Here is a 24,278-nt window from a genome sequence, read left to right on the forward strand (position 1 = left end):
TTCACCCTGTAACCTATCCACAATGGCATCTGGCCATTTTTCATCCTCTGTTGACTAATGCAAGTCACCATTCTCCATAATCCCCTGCCCTCTACAAACACATACAATGACCCCTCCCTCACTAATACAACTGGTCATACTGGATTTGAGAGGACAGGCTTATACACACAGAATTCAAGTTGTTATTTCTTCAACAAGTCAGACAGTACTACTCTTATTTGACAACCCAAGCGAAAGGATTTGCTGTAATCAATTCTCAGAGTGTAATGCAGTATGTTCTGTTCAGTTCCATACGTAGCTCAGTAGGTTGACTCTAAAGGCTGTTCGGAGAACTGCTGTGCCCATTTTTCAAATCCAAAACTATAGTAAGATACCAAAGAAGAGAAAACTCAAATGACTGAAGCATTCTTGAGTTCTCAATTTTCCACTTCTTTCATCCTACCATTGCCTTGTCCAAGTATTTTACGAACTGTAGTTCACAATAGGAAAAGTACAAACAGGGAACGTGCTCGGTAGCAGTTTAATCCCGAACTTGCTCACAGAAGGCAACAGTTGGGACAGAAAGTTAAGGAGAATTAGCCGCTTCTTCATCCCAGCTCACAATGTCGACTGTTTTGCCATGTAGATGCTATTTGGTAATAAAACATAAAGGCAAAGACTGCCAGAGGCTACTTTCAGTACCCCACAAAGCACCTCCACCTTTGCCAGGCTATTAATGAACACTTGCCAGGAAACAGTGACATAAATGGCTACGGTATCCTTGCTTTTAATTAACCACGTATCACAGGGGCGCAAGGGGATGGACAATGCTTAAACACTGAAAAGCAGATAAATGTTTGTCTGGAATCACACAGGATTGACAGGTTTGAACCAGGTAATTCAGGACGTTTCTTTCCTGCCAACAGAAGCAGAGCAGTTGAAGGGGTATCTGGCAAAGTTCAGAAATTGAGAGATGCATGGGAAATCGTAAGTGGTAATATTTTGCACAGCCATCTCCCCAGCACTCTCTTCCTTCTGCTTTGGCTATACTTAGCAAAGAAAGACTATATGAAGGACTTCCAGAAAAAAGACCATTTAACAAGAACTAGTATTACCAGTTAGAAGCAATGGGGCTGGCAGACACGGAAAATTCCTCCAGGCACCAAACAAGGAGAGCCAAGAGTCATAAAAACATTACTTACTATACATTAGGGTTGTCCCAGCAACACAAAACCAACCATAACATTATGAAGGGTGGAAGAAAAAAGCAGCACTATAATGTTATGACTGCCTGTCTTCCAAAGCACCACTTCAATTTCAGCTGGCACTGCTTCCACTGCAATGGACTATGGCTGATAGAGCATATATATATTCAGATAACAGAGGACAGCACATCACTGCTTCCTTTCTTCTGGAGGCCTATTTTTTCATGCAGCTCAGAACATGAAGTCTGCAATGATTCCCTTCTATTTTTCAATAAAAAGGGGGCTTGAACTCAATCAAAATAGAGACCTCTAAATTGTTTTCCCTTTCCCTCCTATCTCCTTACAGCGCATGAGCTAGAGGACATCTTTTCCTGACCCCTGAACTGCAGAGGTATCCGTTGTGCACCAGGGCTTATGGCTGGATTTACACAGCTGCATGTGTTCTCATGTGAAGTGCAGGTATTCCTCGGCACTCTTGACCCAACCCGGCAGGGCTTGGCTACGCAGCACTTTCCAGGCTTCTTGGTAATTTAATGCAGCTTTCTTGTAGTCCCAGTAGGTTTTTAGAGTCTTCATCCTGACAGAAAACACACAACAAAAACATTTCTATTATCCTATTGGATATTACATCACAAAGTGAAAAAAGCAATCTAAGTACATGATGATGCCCTATAAGCTCTATCATACTACTAAGTGAAATTCTCTTGTGTTTCTAGGGAGACTTGGAGAGGGCCCAGGCCCTGAATGTAGCCCTAGTATAGCTAGACATTGTCATCAGCCTTACAAAAGGAAGCAGAACAACTCTTCTGTCATGCTGCTTACACACTGTTCAGTAAAGAAGTTTCAGTGTTTGACTGTGTGACAATAGACTACAGAAAACTTCCATGACAGCAAAAAATGCTGAAGCAAAGCAGCAAAGGTGGCTAGAGACAGGTGCTTTGAATTGGGTGGAAGTAGCCTTGTTTTGCTAGAAGAATGGATTCATGACAAACTGGTCACGAAACTGGAGAAATGTGGATTTGATGGATGGACCTGGATAAGGAATTGGCTGGATGGGCACACTCAGAGAGTTGCGGTCAACGGCTCAATGTCCAAATGGAGACCAGTGACGTCCCCAGGGATAGGTACCGGGACCAGTGCTGTTTAACATCTTCGTCAGCAACATGGACAGGGGGATCGAGTGCAGCCTCAGCAAGTTTGGGATGACACCAAGCTGGGTGGTGCAGTTGGCACCCTGGAAGGAAGGGATCATCCAGAGGGACCTGGACAGAGGTGGGCTCATGCCAACCCCATGGAGTTCAACAAGGCCAAGTGCAAGGTCCTGCACCTGGGCAGGGGCAATCCCAAGCACAAACCCAGGCTGGGAGAGAATGGCTCAGAGCAGCCCTGAGGAGAAGGACCTGGGGGTGTCGGTCGATGAAAAACTCAACATGAGCCAGCAATGGGCGCTTGCAGCCCAGAAACCAACCACGTCCTGGGCTGCATGACAAGAAGTGTGGCCAGCAGGGCCAGGGGGGAAATCTGCCCCTCTGCTCTGGTGAGACCCACCCCCTGCAGTGCTGCATCCAGTTCTGGGGCCCCCAACACAAGAAGGACATTGAGCTGTTGGAGCAGGTCCAGAGGAGGCCACAAAGATGATCAAAGAGCTGGAGCACCTCCCCTGCAAGCACCAACAGAGTTGGCGCTGTTCAGCCTGCAGAAGAGCAGGCTCCGGGGGGACCTTATTGTGGCCTTCCAGATCCTGAAGGGGTCCTACAGGAAAGCTGGGGAGGGACTTTTTACATGGGCAGGTAGCGATAGAACGAGAGGGAATAATTTTAAACTGTAAGGAGGGAGATTTAGACTGGATATTAAGGAGAAATCCCTCCCCGTGAGGTGGTGAGGCCCTGGCCCAGGTTGCCCAGAGAAGCTGTGGGTGTCCCCTCCCTGGCAGTGCCCAAGGCCAGGTTGGACAGGGCCTGGAGCAGCCTGGGCTGGTGGAGGTGTCCCTGCCCATGGGGGGCTAGGCTGGGAGGGCTTTATGGTCTCTTCCAACCTAAACCATTCTGTGATTCAGTTCACACTGGAAGGGAAGGGGACAAGGATGAACAGGGCAGTTTTCCAGGACAAAATAATGAAGAGCGAGACAAAGGAGAAAATTTTTTTTACCTTCTCCCTAAAGCAAAGAGGACTCAGCAGTTTTACTGCTCTGTTTCCTTTCATGTAGCACCTGCTCCTCACAATCTCAGCTGAACCATTGGTCACTCTCCTGAGTGCATTAACCATTGATTTTCAAAACAGGGAAATTCAGATCTAGAGCATCTGAACCCAAGTGCCTCTATGACAATTTCATCAAGTCTTTTCTCTCTTCCTTGCATTTCTTTCCCAGCCTCTTTCATCTCCCTTTGCCAAACAGCCTGTCAGCCACACGTGGCACATAATGTTCATATATTCTACCCAACATGAAAGGAAAATCACAGGCAACATGACCTTAGTCAAGAGAAAGGAAGAGCCAAACCACTACAGGAACCCTATTCTAAGAAGTCTGAGACCCACCGCACTAACTTCCACAACAGTCTTTCATGCTCCAAGGCAATATTGATCATCTCCTCTGTCCCAAAAAAAGCCTCCCAACCCCTCCAAAAAACGTAACAGACCATCAGAATCTGCACTTCAGGCATTCAGCATTCTGCTATAAATGTCCTTCTAGGACACCTTGACATGCACAGCAAGCCATGAGGTATTATCTATCCTGCAGACCTTAGGAAAGTGCAAGAGTGGAGAACCTGTCTATGCCGTTGATAAACATGGGAGATGTACACTCTTACAAACCTGCCTCCACTCGCACCACAGCGAAGCCATTTTGCATTCTTTACCTCTTTCACATTAATCAAACTCTGTGAAACAAGCTTCCGAGCTGCTCTAGTAAGTTCCATGGCAGGGCCCACTGCAACTCTCCTCCATCTGGCCAGTGGAGCTGTCACAGGACCCCGTTATCAACAGTGGATCATGGTTTAGGAGCATCACTGAACAGGCAAATAAGGCATTCAGGAAACACCACAGGTCCAAGGTCAACCCACCGCAACCAGCTCCCAATCACTAGCATAGGCCAGCTGCTCCTCTCCCAGGTACACCAAGGCATGCCTCAGGCGTAGGACAAACCACCTACACCTTCTGCTCCACCTCAAAACCATTCTCTGGGGAGCAATCTGCATGCTTACGCTCAAGGATAATGACAATCGTTCTTTGGGAAGAAATGCTAGCACGTTTCTTGCACTTAAAAGTATGTCTGACGTATTTGTTTAAGACTTTGAGCCTTCCCTTCTTCACTATATATCCATCTAATGACTTGTCTTTTATCATAGAATAGCTAATATCGGATGCCGTTTACATCTTCAAAACACAGCTACTTGTACCTAGGACATCACATTTAGGATAGTCAAAAATGAAAGAAGGATTACACAACACATTTTTGGACTAGCTCAATCTTGTTAAAGGTGAAACAGCTGTCTTCCTTGCATTTGCTGTGGATGCACACATGTAGGTACAGATCCAGATACAGACAGATATATTCCACCTGCACTAAGCCAAAAGAAAGTCTCCAATGTGTAGCTGTTCTTCATTTCTTCCTTGCTAAACGTTACTCTTTTTACTGAATCTGCTGGCAAATCAATGGCTCTTCAACTCATCTGTCAGTCTGATTCAATTTTAACTAAAGCACATAGGGAATTTTTCTAACCTAGATTATTCCAACAGACCTTTGTTTGGAAACTGTTACAGTAGATAGTAAAGAAAAACACAGCTAACACAAAAGCAAGGCAGACAGTAAGGAGCAGCTCTGCATTTCCACCCCACTGTAGCAGCTACAAAAGCACATGGATCACTACAGGATTTAACAGTGGATGCAACAGGAGGCTGCATTTTAAACAGCTTCCTCAAAGAGCTGCCAAAATCAAACAGATTTATTTAATTCATGCTCAACTTCTGCACTAAGCTTCTAAGAAATTTGCAGCATATACACGAGAAGAAAGCTTTCAAATTCAAAGTACATTACCTTTGCCTAAAAACCTCACATGATTTGACTGTATCTTAGAGCTTTGATTGGGCCATTAAGGCTCTGAGCATTAATAATGAGGAACCTGTGACATTTTTTTGGCAGTAGTGAACACTGGTTTGCTGCTCCAGGCAAAGTCCAGTATAATCGTACCATCTCCAGCCTATCTAAGTCTGCCTGACTACATTCCTTTTATGTTTCCCTTTACTATTTCAATCTTGCCCCCACACTACTGTGCAAGAGAGTGACAGTGATTCTGACGGCTGTGTGCCAGAGACATGAGAGGTGATCCACAGATTTCATTCTGAAAAGTATCACACACTTGGAAACAGCCTTACACAAGCCACCATAACGCTTGAAAACACTCATGTGCTCAGCCACGTGCAAAGCTGAGCAGAAATGGGCTCAGAAGCAAGGCAGCCTGCAAAGAAATGCAATACACTGCTGCAATACTTCCTTCTCAGCAACAAACCCTACACATTAGCCCCATATTCAGTTTCAAACATCTACATTCAACCCATAATGCACTTTTGAGATTACAGATATACTGCACGTGAAAAATGTTGACATAAGCACAAGGCATCAACCAAAATATTACTCTTATACAAAAATTAATTAATCGCATCTAAGAGGGCAAAAGCTCACAGATCTTCAGTATGCAAAAATCTGTTGTGAATCCGTAACAACAGGGGGCCAGGAAACCACACCTGGTCTGATTCTATTAGCATCTTCTTCAGTGCTTCAGATGAAATGCAGTCCTTGCAGGCAAACTTTGTAATTGACACCAATTTTTAAGAAGATACAGAACAAAGTCACAGAGCGACTCATGCCATGAGCGAGTTCCACTCAAATACAACAAGTTTTAACAGTAATGTAAGGTTCTGCAGTATTTGGAAGACTGCTACTGCACTGCAGTGTCTAGCTCGGGAGACAGGATTTTCAAAACATTATTGAAAAATTGGAAAATTAGCTTTGTGGCTTTTTTAATGTCACCTGAGATGTGGAAAAAAATGAATCACACAGTGGAAAAGATGTAGAAACTCAGAGTAATTAAAAAAAAATTATCAAGGCTTGACATAATTATGATAGGTAGGTATTTTTCATGGGGCAGAGAATACTACTTAATAAAAAGGCTCTTTAATCTGACAGAGACCTAACAAGTACCTGTGATGCACAGTATAGAAAAGATTTTCTTAATAAGATCAGAGGACCCTACCATCCCGCAGGCATCTATGCAGTGGTAGGACCACCACAGGAATTGTTTAATGTATGAACTTTAAAAAGAAAATTCAAAAGGAACTAGATAATTGCAGCAAAACTCTTGCCAAATGTGGTGGTGGTTTTGTTGCTGTGTGTTTTAACTGGAGAACAGCGGTAACAGTGAAACTGCACTGCTCCCATCACATTTACTTTCAGTAGGCTGACCCTTTCTTACAATCATCCTTAGTCACTCCAGCAGGAAATATTTTGCAGTCACCTAGCAGAAGCCTTTTGTTTTTCACAAAAGAACACTGGCAAAAAATCTTGAACGTGAAGCCCAAGCAAAGGTTCTATACTTTAGCCTAGATATTTAAATCGTAAAGCGATCTCAAAGTCCTTGCACTCCTCTGTACAATAGACCACGCCCTCCAGTTAAGGTGTCACTGGAACTGGTATCGTCCATGCTGCAGACTGAATGGGAAGGAGGAAGAAAGTAATCTTGACTGTGATGGTCCCTGATAACAATTTAAGAGAAAAGAGGATCAGTCATCCATTTAACAAACCCACCAAGAAACTCAGGGCAGGTTTATGTTACAAAATCTCTCTTCAATTCAAAGGGTTGCACAACCAACCACACCTTGCACAAACTGCCTGGTGACAAAGGAAGGCTTTCACATCCTCAGGTGATGAACAAGGCATGGTCTTTTTCTACCAGTAGAGAAAACAACAACCCCCCCACACACACACCCCCACCCCCAAACAACGCAAATAACTTCCTTTGCCATATTAACACCAAGCGATCTGCAAACAACAATAATACTGCAGAGATTTTTACTTAACAAATCAGATTAATAATGGCACAGCACTGCTACATGGTGCATTGTCATTCCTTTGACAGTGAGCATGGAAAAAGAAAGAAAAATACGTATTTATATACCAGTAATTTCAAAACATTAAAGAAACGACATGTGAGAGGGAGTATGGCAAGAGAATGAAGTATGGCAAGTGGAGGTAAGAGGCTATAAAGAAACGAATAACATTTTAGATAGTCTAGCTAGAGAGATGAGTAAGAATTTAAGTAAGGCACAGAAGACAGAGATCATAGAAATTATCAGAAAGGAAGGAAGGAAGAAAGAAAGTGGGACAGCACTGTCTGGTTTCTGGTGAAGTAGCTAATGCCAGCCAAACACCACCTCCTTCTCACAGTCTCAGCTGAAAGCAAATAAACTAAATTAAAAAAAAAACAAAAAACCAACCCAACTGCTGAATGTTATGTTACAACTTGCTAAATTTGCCTTTTAGGAGAGCCAGCAAAGTTCTTCCCCCACTAGGCTCTTTACCCATTCCAATTTAACAGTGCCGACACTGATCCTCTGGAGGGAAATGAAGAATGAAAGAGAAAAGGGAAGGCACAAAAAGCAGGAGAAGCAGCTTTAGACACAGGAGAGAAGAAAACAAAGAGAATCAGAATCAGTATAGCAGTTCCACATGAAGCTTTAACTGCCCCAGTGTCCTGGGTCCGACTGCACAACAGTAGATTAGGGACGGGCTAAGCAAGCAATGATCCTTGTCCTAGTATACCCTACACCTACCAAGACAAGGCATTCAGCAAACTGAGAAGGACTACAGAACGAGATTCCCTTGATGGATGGGAGGCAAGAGACCAAAAAGTGGACTCAAAGAGGCAGGGCAGAAAGTTAGAGGCAAAGTGCAAAAAAGGAAACTGGGTGACACGCTAGAGCACAGCACTAGAGTCAACAGTTGGTGGGACGAGGTAACAAGATACTCAGATACTTTTGAATGGGGGGAAAGTACAAAACGGGGTGGCAGTTAAATACATAGGAGTTTAGAGGAAACAATTGGAGAGTGTGGGATTTCTTACCTTAAGTCTACTCAAATTCAGACTACAAGGAAGAAAGGAAGAAAAAGGAAGAAAACACTCCAGAATATTGTGTAGACAGAGAAAGGGAAGAAGAAGGAGACAGCAATACAATGACATTTTTAATTTTGCTTTTTAAACAAAGAGCAGGAAAAATGAAGACTTCAGAACGAAAATAACTGGACAATCTGACTGGTGAGCTAGCACCTCTACTGTATAAATAGTGTTTGTGCAGCCTAAAAATGATGCCACATCTGTGAATCAGCTGGACTTTGTCAGGAGCAGCCCAGACAGAAAAATGGTAGAGGACAAAAAAGTCAAAGGAAATGATAAAGCCACTGGAGTCTAGAAAAGCCCTGAGGTGAAGAGACTTTATGTAAGCAGCACATGATCAGCAAATGAGTCACCTACCCTACAGTGCACCAGCTCACACTCTATTCTGAGGAAATTATGATGGCTAAAGAAGTAAGGACAAACTCCCATCCAAAAGAGGCTAATAATTTTATATTTAAAACTGAATTAAGGAGAATGTGTATCTCTACCTATAGAATCAGTTGAAAACATTTCAACAATAGCACGGCTCATGTTGGCATCAGCACTTTAAAACAGTCATGAGACACTTCTACAGACAGAGGGTAACTGCCATCTTTAATTCGCAAAGCTCAAAAGCAAGCAAGATCTAATAATTAAAGGTCCAGGGTGCATTTACTTTGGCTAAGTTCATCTCATCTAATGTCTGGGTACCACAAAAGGCAGAAATGGCCTATCTTCCCTCCTTCCAGCCACATATACCTCTTACTTCCTTTGCACGGGTTTTATTATCTGCTTTAGCTTTCCATGAGCCGATTCAGCTCATCAGCCCAATGGAAAATATGGAAGACAAGGAAATCCTTTCCAGCCGTATTAGCTAGTTGAACTGGTTCACCATGAGGCTGGAGAAGTGTTACTGATACAGAAGAGAAAACAGGAGCCTACAGACAGTAGCAGTGGAGACTGCTGCAGGACCATCTACCTCCATCAGCAGCTACGAGCAGTTAAATTAGCTCAACAGCTGGTGTAATTGCATCCCAGAGCTGGTGAAATCATACCTGGAAATAAGTCTAAAATAAAATAAACCTTTCAAGGAAATGGATTTGGAACCTCCTACGTCTCTCAGAATCTCTAAGCCAAAGTGAGAGAGAAGTTGCAGGAAACTGTGCCCCACTATAGCTATGGTAGCTATTTGGGTGGAGTACCACCAAATACGTAGTGTGCATAATGCAATGCCAGACCAGATGATTACCACAAGAATCTCCAGTCTTATAAGCCAAACGTGTTTCTAATGAAGTAAAAGAAACCTCCAAGTACGACTTCCTCAGACTAAAGCTTCTTTCTGGTCTTTCCAGAAAGTCTCCATCAGAGGAGATCAGCTGCCCCAAATTCTTACCTTAACTCCAAACAAACAAACCACGTGCAATTTCTTCTGTCATTAATGCACAAGATGCAATAGCTATTTCTCCAAGAGGGTGATTAAAAAGACAAAAATGAGAGTTTTCCTAACCCATCAAGCACATGCCATATTTTTCAAGTATCAGATTCTAACAATGACCTCATCTGATGTGAGATTCATGAGCAGATTTGGGTATCACCACGGTATTCTTGAGTTTCATTACGATAAATGCACTTTCCTAAATTTAATGAAATCATCTTTACCGGAGAGTGTCTGGTAGGTCCTCTTGTAAAATACTTGTCACCAGCTTTTGGAATGTATGGAAGAGTTCCACTTTACATATCTTGGATCTGATTTTAAAATAGAAAATAAAATACATGAGAAATTCTGATGGAGAAATCAGAAATGCACTTCTTACAGCTCACAAATGTACAGCCCAGCTGAAAACACTATGTTCATTTTTCAAAGAATGTAAAAAGTTATCCACAATTTAACTTTTCCTGCCTCATCCGAGCTACCCACCTGCCTTTTGCCTTCATTTTAAATATTACATTGACAGCGTGCTGCATTGCCCCCATTGTCCCAGCCAGCACTCGGTCAGTTCGCAGACAGAACATTACAATACCCCCACACTGTTATCTCTGTGAGACTGCACCGACATCAGCTCACAACTGCAGCAGGGTTGAGCCAGGAGGCCTGGTCCCAGCACTGATCAAACAAGCACAGAATGACTGCCAAGGCCTGGCAAACTCTGTATTATTCAGAACAAATGAAAGAAACAGAAATATCTGGAACAATTCTGTCCTCTTCACAATGGTGATGAAGACATATTCAGCAACAGCTGCAGGGCGGTTAAATACAAAGCAGCTCATCAAAAAATACAGCGAGTCAAAGTTTGAAAGGTCTTTTGAAACCATATGCATCTCTGTCAGCTTTACGCCCTTCTGTTCCCCTGAAGAGAAGACAGCCAGGAGAGCTGTTTATGAAGCATGGTTTTGAAAGCCCCAGCTATTTTCTGCATTTACTTAAATTCCCTTTATACACTTGTTGGAAAAGTGAATCAGTCATTGTGAAGACACGTGGAAGCTGATTCTCCAGAAGCACTGGAAAAAACCCCACCAATCAAAAAAAACAACCAAAAAAACCCAAACCTTCCTATTTTGCTAGTATGTTCTTTAAGAACCCCAAAACTGACATGCAAAGATGCCCAAAAACTTCATCTCACGTTCATCTGTCAAAGGTTCATATCGCAGTTTTGGGAGTTTTAGTTAATGAGGTATTAACAAAAGCGCCTATCAGACATCTACCTACAAATTCCTTTTAGTCAGTCAGCTCTACCTTCCTAGTGTTACCTAGCATCTGGGGAGGGAGGGGAGGGGGAACCCCCAAACAACACCCCCCACCAATCAGCCTGAGATTCCTTGAGGGGAAGAAAAACAAGGTAGAAATACAAGTCTTGTTTATTATTAAACATGCCCCCATACAGCTATAAATTCTTGATTTTCACGATAAAAGTTCCTTTTGTGACTGCTTATCACAAAAGTATAAATAGTTTACTTATTCCTTGGCATTGTTTTTAAGCCCGATTTCCTAAGGAAATGAGTCCTTTGCAATCACAGACTCTTGTAGGCTCTCTCTAATAACTTTTCAGTGTTTTAGTGAATTTCAAGCACATGTAAAAAACAGAGGAGGGTCTCTCAGTAAGAATTAATTTCCTACAGTTTTGCACAAACTGTCAGCTAGCAGATGGCTCTGAACTTTTCAAGTTGATGCTCAAATGCTACGTAACAACTTTAAGCCTACTGAGGAAAAGGGGTTGCTTGGTTGGTTGGACCTTTCACACATCTTCTGGAATACATTACACACCACATACTGAAAACTAATATTCCAGAGCGCACAAAAGACTAGTCTCAAAAAACAACACTAGGTCACCTAGGTCACCTGCGCTAACAATACCCTAGACACCAATACTGGTCACAAACCACAAAGTTCCTGGTCCTCTTCTTTCCAGGGAAAATTTTGGAAATACTCTGATATACCAGGATAAACTTCATTCAAGTCAGGCCTAACTTTGAGAAGCTCAGAATGTGCAACTCACAGGCATGTGAATGAATACCCCAAAAGAATGGTCTAAACTCTAGTTATCATCTGATTCACCACTGTCATTATTATCTTCTTTCTCCCAGGAAGGCTGGGACAAAATGAACAATATGAACATTGATAAATTGGTAGTATAAGCAGCCAACAACCAAAATATGACCCTAATTCTCAAACTGAACCTCCACAGACCAATGGCAACTTTGGTCATCTCACCTAAACTGAGGAAAGAGTAAAGAGATGGAGAAATTTGTCTGCAGATGTTTACAAGTTATTCCTCTCAACCACAAGAAAAATACAAATTGTTTCTTTAAACATTAATAGTTGATAGGAGATTATGATGTTTCTTAAAAAGCAGTGTCAAGACAATAATTGGAAAGGTGATGTGTTTTCTGTTAGGAATCTGCTGCAAGCATTTAATAATGTTTTCAGACCTTAAGGCAGAAAGTCACATTTCAAAGCAACACTATTAACAATCATGCACCCAGGTCAGCTGGCCTGACTCTTAACAGAAAAATGAATCTGTAAAAAGAGCATCTGCAACACACACATTTCCTTCACAGTTATCAACTCAAGAGATACAAAGCAAAAATTCTGCTAACTTCACCAATAAATAAGCTGGCTTTTAAGAAAAATTGATCATAGACCCTCCCACCACCACCACCTACAATCCTTACTTTAATCAACAGTGATGTAGGAGAAATAGCAGAAATAGGATAAACTTGTTAACCATCATTCAACTCTTGTCACTTCACTTGCCCTTCCCTCCCTTACACAGTGACTCTTCCCTTTCTCCCACTCCCTCTGCCTTCCCCCTTTTTCCCTGACTCCCTCGATTTCTTTCCGCTCTGGCAATGCACTACACATCACCTGAACTAACTACTAAGAAATGCATCCAGGCAGCACAATAGGCTCACACCTGCTCTGAGGGCTCCCAATCGCCTTCTTTGTTGTTCCCTGCCGGAAGCCGTCTGAGGTGACATCTAGAGGCTGTTCAGGGACTGCACTCCAACTGATAGCTGTAGAAGAAAGGATTATGAACAAGGGAGATGCTTGCATCACAAAAGCGGAACTTAGCAGTTCCTTTAATTCTGTGTGTTCACATGATACTATACTGCTTCCCAAAAGAATTCAAACTAGAATGAGGACCATGGTTCTCTAGGGCTACAATTCCAGTACCGAAAAGAATAGGCAAAAATTCTATTTAATATATATATATATACATACACACACACACACAGCACTTTCATCTTAATCAGGTCCTTCAAGAACCCATGCAACTAAATAGTTGACCTCCGGCTTTGTCATTCCACCCTTTTTATAGGGATTCTATTTTCTTTCATGCACCCTGTACAGATAAAGCATGAAGAAATTTCCACATCAGATGGCTTAGTTTCTTATCAGGCTGTGACATACACCACCAAGCCACTTGCACCAGTCCCCCTATGCTTTCATTCTTAGTTTATTGTCTGCTACTATTTTACTGTGTTTGATGACTGACACACATCAAGTATCTATAGACTTTACTTGAAAAATGTTATTAGTGAGTATTCAAATAAAAATAATTTGTTGGAAGAGATGACAAGTGCCAACAACTTCATTCTTTACCCCTGTTGTGGTAACCTTATTACCATCTTAGACTGAACTTCTCAACGCTGAAACTCTGCATGCCACACCCTTATAGATTTATAAGTAACTAGCAAAGCATCTCTAGCATGTTAACAGAAACAAAACTGATTGGCATGCCCAGTCTATCCCTCCATCAGCTAACAATGGTTCCTTCAACTTCTGTTGCTTTGAGGCAGTTTTTGTTTCCCAAGTTCTCCCATTTCTCTGTGTTCTTAAACAGGCAAAACAGTTGCACGTGCATTCACTCTAAAGACAATTTGCACACCTTCTCTCCTTCATGATACCATCTTGCCATTCGAGATGCTCAAAAACTATACCTTAAAAAGCACATTATGGAGGCTGGTTCTGTTAATCACACTTGTGTTATGATTCAACTGTATGCTCCAATCACCATACTCTGCTAAGTGTAAACGGTACTTACATTGTGATTTAGGTATCATGCTGTATCACTCTGCTAAATTAAAATCCTGTGTAATGCCAAATAGCATTAGATACATACAACTGGTATTAAACATTAAACCCTCCATGGGTGGAGTATCTATTAACACAACCTGGTCAGAGGATATCAGATTCCGAGAAGCAGATAAAAATTTACTTAAACATGAAAGCATTTTCTGTTCTTCATTTCTTCACAGTTATCACAAACTTCAAAATATTAAACAGCATGCATTTTTCTTTTTAAAAATACCAGCTGTAATGTTCCTACCACACATATTTCAATGTAACAGCTCTGAGTTTAGAGTTTATTCTGATTTTCACCCCTTCGAGATAAAAATCAACCTGGCATCATTCATATATGCAAAGAAGTGTGATAAAGCATAATTCACCTTTAGTTAACAGAATTACCCGAGTAACTGTACAGAAAGGCAGGCATACAGGAATTTAGTCACAGCTGGCTTCAGAACTTTTTTGCTAAGTGAACTGGCACAATTTTTCAGTGATTGATTTTGTTTCCTATGTCACAGAATTGAAATTGTTTCCTTCCTGGCATCTGTAAGTAACTCCAAGTTAATTAATCTGAATTCCATCAAGGAACCCTTTGTGTCCACTATTTTATCATCTGCTCTACCATAATAGAGTAACTTCCAGTTCCAGTTAAGCCAGAAAAGTATACAGCAGCAGAAAGCAGGCATGTCCAAGCTTAAAGAAACTGCTTAAGCATACACATACAGTGGCAGTTCCATTGGTTTGGTTTTTTCTCCCAAATGAGACCGTGCTGCTAAATCACAACGTGACTTGCATATTCATTCACCACCACAACAAAAAATGCAATGTCCAAAACCTCTGTCAATTAAAACCTTTACAGTACACTACTCCATATCCTTTCTACGTTCACAGATTTCTGGAGCAATCAGAAGCATAACTCAGCATGGCAAGTCTTCTGTCCATCACCAAGGAGAATGCAAAACTAACTGAAACAAGAAGTCTTTTGATATTTTTTGGTTCTTATTGCCCTCAGGACTTTTGCTTTTGCTCATTGTTTTCTGTCTTTGTTTAGAATAAAAATTCTTAATGGCATGAACCAAGTGTTTATTCAGTCTGAAAACTCCCTACAGGAAACTAGAGGCTACGGTGAATACTATTAATTATTAACAATTAAGTTCTGGCCTGAAATTAACTTCTTGCTTTAAGTCACGCTTTGCCTCAAGCACTGGCAATTAATGTTGTTCCATTTTAGGAAACCACCGAAACCACCTAATTTCTATTTGGACTTTCGCACACAATTATGCAACTACCCCAAGTTAACTCACCTGCGCTACAAGGAACAAGTTTTGTTTTGCTGTTAGTTTGAACTTCCCGAATTGCCTGACGGCTGTGTTCAAATTGAAGATCTGACTGCAGCAGCTTAATCTCCTGAGCGAGAAAACCATCTGGTAAGAATGAGATGTGCTGACACCTAAAGTAAACACGGAAAAAATGCAAGTGATTTCACGTCTGGTCTCCCCAAACAGGCAGATTTTGTGCAATTTCCCTTCATAATCTAAACCATGTTACTTTTACATTAAAACTGAATTAAACGTGAGCTATAGAAGAGAGACAAGGAGATTTGGGGGCATTTTCTCCTTCATAAAAGTATTTGTTAAAAAAACCACAAAAGTTTACTAAGACCTTGTCTATCTTAGAAAAACTACGATGAACTGATTTTTTTAAAAAGCCTGCTTAAAAGCTGTTATAAATCGATTAAATATGCAGGGTAAGAACTGCAATATACTTCTGAAATCACAATGAAAAATAAAAACCATGAAGTATTTACATAGTCTGCGATATTACTTAAACAACTGTTTTATGAACCTCGAGGTTCATCATCAAAGACTATAAAGATACAAATATACTTACAGTTGCATGTGTAATCTCATCTTTGTTACTTTAAATTACTGTTACGCACTGAATGGGATTAGGATCATATCAGTAGGAAAAAAGGACACGTGCTTAATCATCATAGTATTTTCATAGAGCAGGAATTAAGACTGAGGTTCATGCTGTCAGATGAACAAAGTCTGAAAAAGTGCCCCACTCTGCAACCTAAGACTAAAGAAGCTGGGCCAATTCTTGCCACATGTGTTACAGACTGAGGAAAGGATTACCCAGTAAGCTCTCCTGGGTAGGTAGCTAGAGTTTCCCCTATTAATATACTATGATCTCTTTTAAAACCATCCTAGAATGCTGCAAGAATATGGAGAAAAGGAGTTACTAAACAAAGCCAAACCTTTCAGATGAACTGGTCCAGTAACTGCCTTGTACAGGGAGTGGTTCAGCTCCCCTGTTTCTTTCTTCCTCTCCTTGCCCTCCCCACTCTGTCCAGTTTCATCTACTCTCCTCTAATGCTTGCAGATGCCATTATTGCACTGATTCAACCTTCTAAGCAAGAAAAATACTCACTTCCTAACCTTCTGTTGCTAGGGTAGTTTTCATCAGCTCAAGAATCTGAGGAGCAAGAAACCCAGTGCACAGCCAGGTCACTTTCTTCATCTAGCAACAGCGCACTCCACCTCTCACATAAAGTTCCCTGAAGTGACAGGTTGCATTACCAGAGCTCCACTACTCACAGCAGGGAGAAAAATTAAATCCTGAATGTAATTTGGATCAAAGCAGCAGACAAATTCTTACCACCATGGAAACAGACAAAAGCTTTGCCTTTCCACTCTAACACAACTCTCAGCCTTTTTCCAGCTGACCAGTACAGTCACCTGCCAAGTGTCCTGAACCACTTCAAGATCACCTCCCTGGATCCGCCGGCAACACTTTGCCTAACGCAGGCCAGGATACCATCACCCTTCTTTGTGCCAGGGCACCTTGCTGACTCATTTTCAACTTGGGGTCTAGCAGGACCCCCCTGTCCTTTTCTGCAAAGCTGCTTTCCAGCTGGACAGTCCCCAGCATATATTAGTGCACGGGGCTGCTCCCACCCAGGTGCAGGACTTTGCACTTCCCCTTGTTGAACTTCATGAGGTTCCTACCTATCTCTAGCCTGCTGAGGTCCCTCTGGATGGCAGCATAATCACCTGACACATCAGCCGCTCCTCCGTTTTGAGTAATCAGCAAACTTGCTGGGGGTACACTCTGCACCATCATCCAGATCATTCATGAAGATGTTCATCAGGACTGGACCTAGTACTGACCCCTGGGGTACACGGCTAGACTTCCAACTACACTTAGTCCAATGATCACCACCCTCTGGACTCAGCCGTTCAGCTGGTGAACAGTCCACTTCATTGTCTGTTCATCCAGTCCATACTTTAACAGATTTTTCTATGCGGATCTTACAAGTAGCAGTGTCAAAAGCCTTACTGAAGTCTAGGTAGACAACAGCCACTGCTCTCCCTTCATTTACCAGGCCAGTCACTTCATCACAGAAGTTCTTCAAGTTGGTCAGCATGACTTCTCCCTGTTGAACCCATGCTGCCTACTTCTGACCATTTCCTTGTCTTTCATGTGCCTGGAAATGGTTTCCAGGATTAGCTGCTCTATCTCCTTCCCAGGGATCGGGGTGAGGCTGACCAGTTTGTAGTTCCCTGGGTCCTCCCTTCTTGAAGGATGGAGTGACATCTGTTTTCCTTCAGTCTTCGGGAACTCCTCCAACCACCACAGTCGATCAAAGATAATTGGAAGTGGCCTCACAATGACATCTGCCAGCTCCCTCAGTTCTCCTGGGTGCATCCCATCAGGGCCCAGGGAATTATGCACGTCTAGTGCTCTTAAGTATTCCCTGACCTGATCCTCTTCCACCAAGGACAACCAGACAGATATCCTGTTCACAGTGCAAAGTCTACCTATGCATTAATTTGGAGTAATTTCAGTCAAGATAGCCTCTAGGATGGACAGACTGAAGGCTTTTTAATTTTATTTTTGGAATGGCTGTGCAAGAAATAAAAGCTGCTTTTTCTCACCAACACAATTCTATAAGAGGGAACTTACAGATATTCAGAAATACTTTGTGGAGTATAGATAACTGAGTAAGTTAAAACTTTTCTTGACCTTGCTTGAGGAAATAAAATCAAATCCAGGAAGGAACAAGAAAAGCTCAGCTGCACTACACTATGTGTCCTTCCAGCTGCTTTTTCTGCTGGAGGGCTTCTAGGTGGGAAAAACTCAGGTGGGTAACAGCTTCTCAGTGCTCCATGAAGGGAAAACCAAGGGTATCCTGAATCCAATGCAAATTCTTCTGTGAATCTTTAAGTCTGATCCAACAGCAGTAGTCACCTTTTCTCCATACTACACAAGGCTACTTTCTGAAAATGTGAATTTGCAGAAATTAATATTTTCTGAAAATGGCTTTGGTGCAAAGTCCTGATATTTGTGTCTTGTCTTCCACAACTCATTGTCTCCATACACACCACCCAATTTCCAAAGGAGAGCACTTACCTTTCAATAATTGCTCTCCGCATAGCTTCTTGGCTATATGGACACTTCCCTACTACGAGTGCTGACAGATACAATGGATACTGCAGGAAATGCATCAGAAGAGCTCCTTGACACCCTAATACATTCCAGCGAGCCATTTTGTCACTGCAGGACATAGAGCATGTTCTGTCCCCCCGACCTGGCTTCACTCGTAATAATCCCACACAGTGATACTCTAGCCCAGGTATTCGGGCATCACCCCGCTCTCCAGGTACACATTTCGCTCCAGTTCTATAAACATCCGCTATCTTCAGTCTCTCCAAGCCAGTCTCCTTATTAGCTGTTTGCATCTCTGCAGAACATACACAGCTCTTTGGATTTGTGTCGTCTTGTTTCACAGGTACTGGCTGAACAGCCAGGTCTTCAGTGATTACAGAAAAATAACTATCGCTGTCAGTTTTCATTCTCTTGACTACATGATTACTTGTCATTTCCTCCGATTTCCTTTTATCTTCTGGACCCAAACAATCATGGTTACTTGTACACTCTGCAGATTGTCCAGTTGAATCATCTTCAGACACTGGCTTAGAAAGCTGGTTCTCTGGTTCACTAACTGGAATAATAGAGGCATCTCCACCTAGAACAAAAGAAGCTATATCAAAATTGGCCAAAAATGCATGCCTTATGACTGGAACACATCAAACCAGTAATATCATGGCTACTACCAGCTTTAACAAAGTTGCAGTCATGAAAATTTAACTACAAGAACACACTTTCCAAACATTTCCCTGTACAATGAAGAATTAAGACCCTGCTGAAATTTGAGGCAATACACGTTTAATTTCAAGTTCTGCATTCTACATAGGAAATAATAGAAAAAGCAAAATTAAAAAAAATCTAAAGCAAAAGGCATCAAAGGCTTGTGACAGACTACAAGCACTGCTGAAGACTCATAGGAAAACTAGTCTGATCTAACTAAACAATACAGTCCTCAAAATAATAATAACCTATCAAACGAGGATGGAAATCTTAAACTATGACTAAAACAAGCTCAAAATCAAAATTCTGAAGCTCAGTTCAAAGCAAACAAAGCCTGACAGGGAAGTAGGAAAAAGGCAGTCAGGAAACTATTCTTGCTATTTACATTAACAAAGAAAACCATCATAGCATATTCCAGCAACATCATCAATACAATGAAAATGTATGAGCAACTTATTCACTATGCAAAGTACTGATGAGGCATATTTTGAGAGTACTTGGACAACTCTGCTCTGGTAAGAGACTAGCAGTTGAAGAGCACACTATTAAGAGTGTGATAACATCAATATATCCAATAATCTGGTAGACCAAAAGGTCGCATTCCAACATTTTGCCAATAGATCCTCATCTTTGCGGTGCTGTGTTTCTGTCACCCAGAAAGAACGTGTTCCACGACAAAACAAAAAGTTGCATTCCATTCCATAAGAAGTTTTGGGTTGGAGGGGTGGTGATGTTTTGTGGGTATGGCTTTTTTGGCTGGGTTTTTTTTTTGTTGAATGTGGTTTTGGTTTGAGGGGGGGGGGTTTCCATGGTTTTTTTGGGGTGGGTTTTTTTGGGTTGGGGTTTTTTTTCCTGTTTTGGTTTGGTGTTTTGGTTTTTGTTTTGTTTGTTGGTTTGGGGATTTTGTGTGTGTGGTTGGGTGTTCTCGGGTTTTTTGGGGTTTGGGGTTTTGTTTTTGTTTGTTTAGGAACTGTGGTAAATGTCTGTGTCTTTTATAAAAATTTGAATCCAAGGAAACAACTTTTAAAGCAAAGCAAATAGGAGACATGACAGGACTTCTGACAAGTATCCATTATTGCTTACAGAGAAAGTGAAGCCTTCCACTATATAATGAGTAGGATATCAGATTTACTGAGTTAAAATATAAGTGAGATAAAATGCCAAAGGTACCTATCCCAGGACCACCAGTCAAGTACATCTTAGAGCGCATACTGACAACATGAGTTACTGCCTTGCTCTCACTCCAGACCAAGGAGAGACCAAAGAAAGGCAAGGGACAGAAGAGATTCTAACAAGTGAGAACCATTACATTGGTTCACTCCACCATACTCACATGGGGTATGACTGGAGAAGAAAACAAATAGGATATTTGGTTTGAGTTTCCATTTCCCAGTTTCAGTTCCCGGAATAAAGATACTGCAGTGCTGATGGGAAGCTGCCAGCCACATCTGATGGAGAAGATACCTGTTAGGCAGAAGGTTTTAATGAAACATTTACTTCATTTTTAATGTATGGGTAAAAGACAAAAATTAGATGCCTGCTAATGCCTGTTCTTCCCTGATGAAGTCTACGAGAGGCCAATCAGTCGAGTTAACCATCTCCTCAAATCATGTATCTAAGGTTCTCTCCTCCCATCCTGTATTTTTACCAGCAGTGCAACTCATTCAATTCCGAGAGCCAGTTTAGTGGCATCAAACTGCAAGAAATGTACTCATTTCTGTAGCACTACTATTCTCCTGGCCCAGTTCCTTGAACCAGCTTATCCCATGTAAACAAGAGGACTGGTATGTGGGAAACAGCAAAAAGGCTACTCTGGACAGCTCGCCATCAGACAAGCACTGATGTCACATGAAATAAGATCCTGCTTGTGTGTACAGAGGCTCTACAAGAACGACGAAGAAACCAAGTTTCTGTGAAAGGGCCTTAATGCCACCTAGAAGTGTAAAAATTAGGTTAAACTCCTGTTAACAAAGAGGAAAAAAAAAAGTGTCACCTACACAGAAGTAATACTGTCTCTTTTATTACATTCTCATTTCTGAAGCTGCAAAAATATGGCTATTTAAACTATACGTCAAAACCATTTGTATCGCAACAAACAACCTCAAGTGGCACTGAATAACAGCACGTGAACTTCATGCCTCACCTCTGGAAGCTCCTCTTGGCCACAATTTCAGCATGACTGTCATTCAGAACATCTCCTAAAGCAACAACCAAAGGAGAACAACACTCATCATTACTGAACAGGAGATGAACAAAGCAAACAGAATTTGACAGATGACAGTTCTTCAGATTTGTTACCATTTAAAGGCTTAACATTGGTATTAGGTTATTCCAAGATATTTAAACTGCCAATCACTACAAAAGGAGATAAACAGCCTGCACAGATGAAGGACAAAAGTCTTCACTCTGCAGCAAGTCAGAGACCTGTTTGAATAACAGAATTTTAGCTCTTCTGGTATCTGAAATCTTTTAAGTTGAATAAACACAGGCTTCCTTCAAAGCCTTCCTGATGTTTCTTCTCAATAGTAAATCTTTCTATTCTCAGATTAAGCATAACATTCAGAAAATCTCAAGTGTTTGTTAAGCTTTTGGTTGAAGTTTCTTCTTGCACTATGTCCTACAATTTAAATTACTTTTCTTGTAAATCATGCTGGTATTTACCAGGTTTACACATCTCACCTTCAAAACTTCCTGCAGTACTTCCTGCCTACTGCCATATCTGAAAGCTGTATATCAGCTTTTATTTCAGTAATAACAGGACAGGTGATAGAAGTCCTCTTTAACAGCTCTAAAGTTCAAACTTTAAAGTTCTCTATCAGATAACCATTAACATGACCTACCAACCAAGTTAACTGATAAACAAATGAACATTGTCGTAAGAGGAAAATATTTTCTAAGCTTCAGATCTCTGATGACAAGAAACAGGGAGAAACTAGCTTTACTTTTTCAAGTTTCTACTTTGACTCTCGATACCTAGATTTTAAGTAGTCCAACAGCTCTACCACAATTTTCCTAAACCAATCAGAAAAATGTCTGCACTAATACTCTATGATGGCTAAGTCACAAGAAACAACTACAAAATCTAAGACACAGGTTTTAGTTTCTTCTCTTTTGCTCCATTAATTCATTTCCATATGAAGGATATTATACAGAACACGGAACAGCCTAAAACTGATGCATGCAAAACTATTTCCCCTATCTTGATCCACTCCTCCTGTGAAGTCCAAAGAAGGTAGAAAGCCCTGTACCTACATATTTAAACACTTTTCCTCCTTGGACACTTTTCAGCATTAATTACAATAGCTTCTACCCTTTCCTAGGAGAGGAGATAGATACATTATGAATTAAAAAATGGGACGTGCAGAGCAAGAAAAGTCCTACGATCAACGGTAAGAAATTGGAACTGTGAGAAGTCATGTATCTCTCCTGTACATTTATTGTACAACCATTTAAAACTATCTAGTTGCAGAATATATGGTAAGAGAGAAAAAGACTCTTAGTACCATTCTGGTGTCAGCCTTTCCCTAACTCAGCAGTGGTATCTCTTACATCAGACCACAATAAAACCAGACTATAACAGGTGACTGAAGCAAAATTGTTTTGCTTATGTTTAGTCTTGCTTTTAGTTACGAAGTCTTTGGGTATGCAGACTTAGGGCCTAAACTGCACATTTCCATATATAAAAAGTTTGTTCACGTTTAAGGCAGCAAGTATAGCGAACTTTCACAGCAGTCATTCTGGCCTGACAAGATGAAGTCTGCTTTACACTTCTGGCTACAATCCACAAATCTGAGCTCAATGCCTTGGACATTTTCATTTATTCTGTGATACCAGCAAGAAAGAGGGTAGCATAGGTAGTCTGTTCTTGGGTTTTACACCAGTTTTACTTTACTTACCAGTTTTTCTCATTTTGTTTTGGCCAATACATTTTGTGCCAGTTCCCATAGCAACCACTTCCTTTGTTACTGAAAAAAAGAAACATTAACAGAACGAACTATTGCCAGAATCATTGCTCTTATACACTCATTCTGGTAAGGTAACACACAGAACATTGTGCAGAATGGAAGGTACAGGGAGGCAGGCCCTGCAGCATTCCAGGATGGAAGCAGGATCAGCTGGACAACTAAGCATAGCAGGCAGAAGCACCAGTGCTAGGAAAAAGTCCACAATCCCACAGCAGGAGTGCCAACACAGGCTTGATATGCTAAGCAACACAAAGTGGACACTGGCATAGGATTCCTCAAACACAAGGCGGCAGTATGGGATACGATTTGCGTGACAACATGGAAGTGCCAGTAAGTGAAGATGTTGGTGGAGTAACACACACAGTTTAAGGCAGTTTGTTAAAAGGATAGCAACCTGAGACCTTTCCAGGATTCTTTCAAATAGTAGCTGAGCACACTTTTGCAAAGGTTTGCATTATAAATTCATGTCCTGCCTAGGCTTTTCCCACTTATTGAACAGCCAAATGTAGACTTTTGTCTTCTTAGTTACAGCCTGGTAAGAACAGCATTTTACTACAGCCGTCTTTCCACACATAAGCTGCAGATTTTACATTCACAAACAGTAAAGAATTTGGGTGGAAACAGAAATGGGACAGGTATGGTTTTTTTAAAAGGTCTCTTGGGAGGGAAAACCAAACCAAACCGACAAAAAAAAAGGATCAAGGACTGTCACGCCCTCTATCCCTTCCCTCCTCCCACTCCATTCCCCACAACTCGTTCTTACCCTGCAGTTTCCCTGGACTAGCAGGAACCTCTCTCTGGGGGGCAGACTCCACTTTAACAACGGCTGCCAGTGAAGTCCATTCCCTGTTTGGGTCCGGTTTCCCCTGCTTCGGGAGTCTGGTCCGATAATGCCGGTAACACAGCTCAGCAATCCCATCAGCCGACCACATGGCTGCTGGTGCTACAGCAAGTTCTGGGCAGAACTGGATTCCCACACAGCACTAGTAACAACCCCAGCTCTTCAGACCCTACCGCCTCGTTATACAGGACACATTCCCGTACCAGAGCCAAACACCCAGGGCGCAACTGCCTTTCAGGCAGCCTTTTCAGGATTACTTCTAAGAAACAGATAATCTGAAATGAAAACTCCTCCCCCCCAAATCGCTAGGAGTAAAAACCCTTGCGGTCCAGAAGGAGGTGAAGCTGCCGGGTCCCTCCACGCAGCGGTCGGTGTCCACCGCGCGCCTAAGGCGCCTGGCGCCACTCCTTCTGCTTTAGC

General features: G+C 41.7%; 1 protein-coding gene across 1 annotated transcript; it reads right to left on the reverse strand.

Moving 5' to 3' along the window:
- Positions 1 to 1,491: 1,491 nt before the first annotated feature.
- ADAT1 (adenosine deaminase, tRNA-specific 1) lies at positions 1,492 to 23,949 on the reverse strand. Its single transcript, XM_010183116.1, has 9 exons — positions 23,781 to 23,949; positions 22,949 to 23,017; positions 21,196 to 21,250; positions 20,386 to 20,516; positions 18,315 to 18,930; positions 15,203 to 15,348; positions 12,742 to 12,841; positions 9,989 to 10,075; positions 1,492 to 1,761 (listed from the first exon to the last, which is right to left on the reverse strand). Exons 1-9 carry the CDS (start codon positions 23,947 to 23,949, stop codon positions 1,629 to 1,631), a joined length of 1,506 nt encoding a protein of 501 aa, XP_010181418.1. The 3' UTR covers positions 1,492 to 1,628.
- Between the last annotated feature and the right edge of the window lie 329 nt (positions 23,950 to 24,278).

The sequence above is a fragment of the Mesitornis unicolor genome, unplaced genomic scaffold, assembly GCF_000695765.1.
Source record: "Mesitornis unicolor isolate BGI_N332 unplaced genomic scaffold, ASM69576v1 scaffold2484, whole genome shotgun sequence".
NCBI lineage: Eukaryota > Metazoa > Chordata > Aves > Mesitornithiformes > Mesitornithidae > Mesitornis > Mesitornis unicolor.

Excerpts from the sequence above, each read along its gene's own strand:
- ADAT1 (XM_010183116.1), bottom strand. The coding sequence starts at position 23,949 with ATGTGGTCGGCTGATGGGATTGCTGAGCTGTGTTACCGGCATTATCGG. Across the intron at positions 18,931-20,385 it reads CTTCTCCAGTCATACCCCAT|GTGGAGATGCCTCTATTATT; the intron begins GTGAGTATGGTG and ends CTTTTGTTCTAG. Across the intron at positions 12,842-15,202 it reads ACTTGTTCCTTGTAGCGCAG|CTATCAGTTGGAGTGCAGTC; the intron begins GTGAGTTAACTT and ends TTTCTTCTACAG.